Source organism: Neomonachus schauinslandi, chromosome 8, assembly GCF_002201575.2.
Source record: "Neomonachus schauinslandi chromosome 8, ASM220157v2, whole genome shotgun sequence".
Lineage (NCBI taxonomy): Eukaryota > Metazoa > Chordata > Mammalia > Carnivora > Phocidae > Neomonachus > Neomonachus schauinslandi.
In genome coordinates this window covers 123,051,338-123,056,673 of record NC_058410.1, presented here as the reverse complement: position 1 = coordinate 123,056,673, position 5,336 = coordinate 123,051,338, and the positions used below count along the sequence as shown (strand labels likewise).

At 47.7% G+C, this 5,336-nt stretch overlaps 1 protein-coding gene across 2 annotated transcripts; it reads right to left on the bottom strand.

Annotated features, from left to right (window-relative positions):
• Window positions 1–4,048: 4,048 nt before the first annotated feature.
• On the bottom strand, window positions 4,049–5,071 carry FAM50B (family with sequence similarity 50 member B). Of its 2 annotated transcripts, XM_021697114.1 has the most exons (2): window positions 4,664–5,071; window positions 4,049–4,615 (listed from the first exon to the last, which is right to left on the bottom strand). In XM_021697114.1, the coding sequence occupies exons 1-2, from the start codon at window positions 5,069–5,071 to the stop codon at window positions 4,049–4,051; spliced, it is 975 nt and encodes a 324-aa protein (XP_021552789.1). The 2 variants fall into 2 exon arrangements, with proteins under 2 accessions (XP_021552789.1, XP_021552787.1); XM_021697112.1 differs by having other exon boundaries at window positions 4,049–5,071.
• Window positions 5,072–5,336: the final 265 nt, after the last annotated feature.

Below are 5,336 nucleotides of genomic sequence, written 5' to 3'. Positions count from 1 at the left end.
TAATTTGGGGGTGGAGTCTTTGGGTTTTCCACATAAAGTATCATGTCGTCTGTGAAAAGAGAGAGTTTGACTTCTTCTTTGCTAATTTGAATACCTTTTATTTCTTTTTGTTGTCTGATTGCTGTTGCTAGGACTTCTAGTACTATATTGAACAACAGTGGTGAGAGTGGGCACCCTTGACGTGTTCCTGATCTTAAGGGAAAGGCTCTCAGCTTTTCTCCATCGAGGATGATATTCGCTGTGGGTTTTTCATAGATGGATTTTATGAGCTTGAGGAATGTTCCCTCTATCCCTATACTCTGGAGAGTATTAATCAGGAAAGGATGTTGTATTTTGTAAAATGCTTTTTCTGCATCAATTGAGAGGACCATATGGTTCTTCTCCCTCCTCTTATTAATGTGTTCTATCACATTGATTGATTTGCGAATGTTGAACCACCCTTGCATCCCGGGGATAAATCCCACTTGGTCGTGGTGGATGATCCTTTTAATGTATTGTTGGATCCTATTAGCTAGGATTTTGTTGAGGATTTTGGAATCCATATTCAATAGGGATATTGGTCTGAAATTCTCCTTTTTGATGGGGTCTTTGCCTGGTTTGGGGATTAAGGTAATGCTGGCCTCATAGAATGAGTTTGGAAGTTTTCCTTCTGTTTCTATTTTTTGAAACAGCTTCAGGAGAATAGGTATTATTTCTTCTTTGAATGTTTGGTAGAATTCCCCAGGGAATCCATCAGGCCCTGGACTCTTGTTTTTTGGGCGGTTTTTGATCACTGCTTCAATCTCGTTACCGGTTATTGGCCTATTCAGGTTGTCAATTTCTTCCTGTTTCAGTCTTGGCAGCTTATAGGTTTCCAGAAGGCCTCCATTTCATCCAGATTGTTCAGTTTATTGGCATATAGTTGCTGATAATAATTTCTAATAATTGTTTCTATTTCCTTGGTGTTAGTCGTGATCTCTCCCTTTTCATTCCTAATTTTATTAATTTGGGTCCTTTCTCTTTTCTTTTGGATAAGTCTGGCCAGTGGTTTATCGATCTTATTAATTCTTTCAAAGAACCAACTTCTAGTTTTGTTGATCTGATCTACTGTGTTTCTGGTTTCTAATTCATTGATCTCTGCTCTAATTTTAATTATTTCTCTTTTCTAATGCATGGCTTAGGCATCGTTTGTTGCTTTTTGTCTAGTTCTTTAAGATGTAGAGTTAGTTGGTGAATTTGGGATTTTTCTATTTTTTTGAGTGAGGCTTGGATTGCTATGTATTTCCCCCTTAGGACCGCCTTTGCAGTATCCCATAGGTTTTGGACCGATATGTTTTTGTTCTCATTGATTTCCAAGAATTGTTTAAGTTCTCCTTTGATTTCCTGGTTGACCCAAACATTCTTGAGCAGAGTGGTCTTTAGCTCCAAAGGCAACCCACAGAATGGAAGAAGATATTCGCAAATGACACTACAGATAAAGGGCTGGTATCTAAGATCTATAAAGAACTTCTCAAACTCAACACCCAAAAAACAAATAATCAAGTCAAAAAATGGGCAGAAGATATGAAAAGACACTTCTCTGAAGAAGACATACAAATGGCTAACAGACACATGAAAAAATGTTCCTCATCATTAGCCATCAGGGAAATCCAAATCAAAACCACATTGAGGGGCGCCTGGGTGGCTCAGTTGGTTAAGCGACTGCCTTCGGCTCAGGTCATGATCCTGGAGTCCCGGGATCGAGTCCCGCATCGGGCTCCCTGCTCAGCAGGGAGTCTGCTTCTCCCTCTGACCCTCCCCCCTCTCATGCTCTCTCTCTCTGTCTCATTCTCTCTCTCAAATAAATAAGCAAAATCTTTTAAAAAAAAAACACATTGAAATACCACCTTACACCAGTTAGAATGGCAAAAACGGACAGGGAAAGAAACAACAAACGTTGGAGAGGTTGTGAAGAAAGGGGAACCCTCTTACACTGTTGGTGGGAATGCAAGTTGGTACAGCCACTTTGGAAAACTGTGGAGGCTCCTCAAAAATTTAAAAATAGACCTACCCTATGGCCCAGCAATTGCACTCCTGGGTATTTACCCCAAAGACACAGATGTAGTGAAAAGAAGGGCCATATGCACCCCAGTGTTCATAGCAGCAATGTCCGCAATAGCCAAACGGTGGAAAGAGCCGAGATGCCCTTCAACAGATGAATGGATAAAGAAGATGTGGTCCATATATACAATGGAATATTACTCAGCCCTCAGAAAGGATGAATACCCAACTTTTACATCAACATGGATGGGACTGGAGGAGATTATGCTAAGTGAAATAAGTCAAGCAGAGAAAGTCAATTATCATATGGTTTCACTTATTTGTGGAACATAAGGAATAGCATGGAGGACATTAGGAGAAGGAAGGGAAAAGGGGAGGGGGATTGGAGGGAGAGATGAACCATGAGAGACTATGGGCTCTGAGAAACAAACTGAGGGTTTTAGAGGGGAGGGGGGAGGGGGGATTGGTTAGCCCAGTGATGGGTATTAAGGAGGGCACGTACTGCATGGAGCACTGGGTGTTATACGCAAACAATGGATCATGGATCACCACATCAAAAACCAATGATGTATTGTATGGTGACTAACATAACATAATAAAATTAAAAAAAAAAAAAAAAAAAAGCTTCCCTGATGATCCTAATGGGCAGGCCAGGCTGGGACCCACTGCCCTAGAGGGCCAGTATTCTGGTGGAAGTTCTTGTTTATGGGTTGAGGCAAGAACTCTGCAAAAAGAAGGGTCCCTCCTATCCTCCAAGCTGGGACTGGGGTAAGATGAGTGAGGCATCTGCCTTGGTCATTAAGGTAAATGGGGTGTGGGGAGGGGGTGGAAACACCCCAAAACTCAGTAATTAAGATAAATATTTTAGGGGTGCCTGGGTGGCTCAGTCAATTGAGCTTCCAACTCTTGATTTCGGCTCAGGTCATGAGCTGAGCCCCGTGTTGGGACTCTGCACTGAGTGTGGAGCCTGCTTGGGATTCTCTCTCTCTCCCTCTGCCCCTCCCCCTATGTCTCTCAAAAAATTAAATTTTAAGATATTTAACACAATATTTTAAAAAATCAACATTAACACAAGGAAATCCACAACGAATAAAATTATCAAAATTTTAAATAATGACCGGATCTTTAACAGCACTGTGCAGAGCCATATTGGAGCCTGAGGCCCAAGGCATAGCAGTAATCCAGTCTCTAGCCTATACTGACCAACTCCTAACCCCTGGGGCTCAACAACCTGGCTAAGGACCACTCAAGAGGGGGCTGCTCCCCCAGTTTGTGAGCCACCTTCCCTCCCCCTCCGCTGATCTTGGGAAAAGTTATGGGCAGGTCAACCTTTGCCCTCACATGGTTCTGAAATGGGTCATAGCAGTTCTTTAAATAAATTAACCACGACCATAAGAAGAACAATAGCAGATATTTATTGAGTTCTAAGTACTTTACAAATATTAACTCATTTAATTGTCACATGGATCTTATGAGGTAAGTGCTATTCTTATCCCTACTCACAGGAGAAGAAACTGAGGCACAGGTTTAATTAATCTGTCCCAAATTACACAGCAAGTGAAGAAGCTGAGTTGAGAATCAAACCCAGGCAGTTTGGCTCCAGAGTCCATGCTGGTGACTACTTGCTTTAACAGTGTGACCCAGGTCAAAAATGCACCCGTCATTCCCATTCTGTCCCACAGTGTGCCCAGTGATGGTTTCGATATAGCTCAACAGAGCCTAATAATGAATCCACACAGTAACATTGAAAATACCCACCCACCCCACAAACAACCAAACACCCCAAAATAACATCAGCAATAGAACGACCACACTTGAATAATGTGAACCCTCAGTTCTTTATTCAATTTTGGGCAAGAAATTAAGGTCACCAAATTAAGCTACGGGGTACAGAAATCTGTTTCCTATGCTGGTTGTCGCTGCCCTGGAGTGGGCAGGAGGCCACCAGGGGGCTGCGAAGGCGACTCGTGCCAGGGCTCTGCAGGACCGGGGAGGGGTAGGACAGGGAGCCTCAGGGGAGCTTCAGGGATCATCGGATCGTGTACTTGTCCCACTTCTTCTCGGGGTCGTAGGGCTCCCAGCGGCTGGCGGGGAAGATGTGCTTGTTCTTCTCGTACCAGCTGCGCAGCACCACCTTGCCCGCGTGCGACTCGTCCTTCTCCATGGTGGCGTCGCTCAGCAGCCGCACGTCGTCGTGCACGTCGAAGCTGAAGAGCGGCCCGCTCTTGCCCCGGGCCTTGGTGACGATGAAGTCGTAGAAGGTGTGGTAGTGGGGCAGGATCAGGTCCTCCTTGATGTACATGAGCTGCTCCACGCCGGCCGCCCGCAGCTCGCGGAAGTCCTTGCGCAGCCCCTGCAGCGCCTTCCTCAGGAACTGCTGCACCGTGCTGCCCTTGTGGATGCGGACCGTGCGCCGGTGTCCCGAGCCGTCCCAGTAGCTGAACGTGACCTCCATCTCCTCGCGCTTCACCTTCTCGCGCCTGGCCTCCCACTCCTGCCGCAGCTGCTCCCGCAGCCGGTTCTCCTCCTCCTCGCGCTCGCGGTCCGGCAGGAAGCTCGTGTCCACGTCTGGATTCTTCCCCAGGTTCTTCTTCCTCTTGCTCAGCCCCACGGACCTGGGCCGCTCCCCAGCCGCCGCATCCGCGTCCGCGTCGCCCGCGTCGCCCGCGTCGCCCTCGTCGGGCGTGAAGGACAGGCTGCAGATCTTGCGCTTCTGCTCCTGCTTGCGCTCCTTCTCCCGCAGCGCCTCCAGCTGCAGCCGCCGCGCCTCCAACTGCTCCCTCTTGGCTAGCTGCCTCTCTCGCTCCTTCAGCAGGGCCTCCTGCTTGGCCTTCATGTCGTTCAGGGTCACCAGGCCCACCGTGCTCGACTTCAGCTCGGCCTCCACGGCGTCGTAATGAGCCGAGAATTTCTTGTCCACCTTCGACTTGATGATGGTCTCCTCGGCGATCCGCTGCTTCAGCACCTCCATCTGCTCCTTCTGCTTTTCCCGCTGCTTGATCAGGTGCATGGCCCTGCCGGCCTCGCGCATCGTGCCCTTGTACTGAGCCATGCTCGCGGCTCGGCGCACGCGCAGTCACGCCCGCTTCCAGGACCTTCCCAACGCCCAGGGCCTTCGGGGCTAGCTCCCGGACTCTGCAGCAATGAAAAGCGCCTGAGTTAGAAAGGGACCAGAATAACAGCTTCATGAATACTTCGCGGCGGTGCATTCTAATAGAACTTTCTGAGACGTTGGAAATGTTCTGTAGCTGTGCTGACCGATGTGTGCAGCCGTATGAGGCTATTGAGCCCTTGGAATGTGGCTGGGTGCCGTCGAG

What these genes read in the sequence shown, in the direction of transcription:
- FAM50B (XM_021697112.1), bottom strand. Translation starts at nt 5,071, where the DNA reads ATGGCTCAGTACAAGGGCACGATGCGCGAGGCCGGCAGGGCCATGCAC.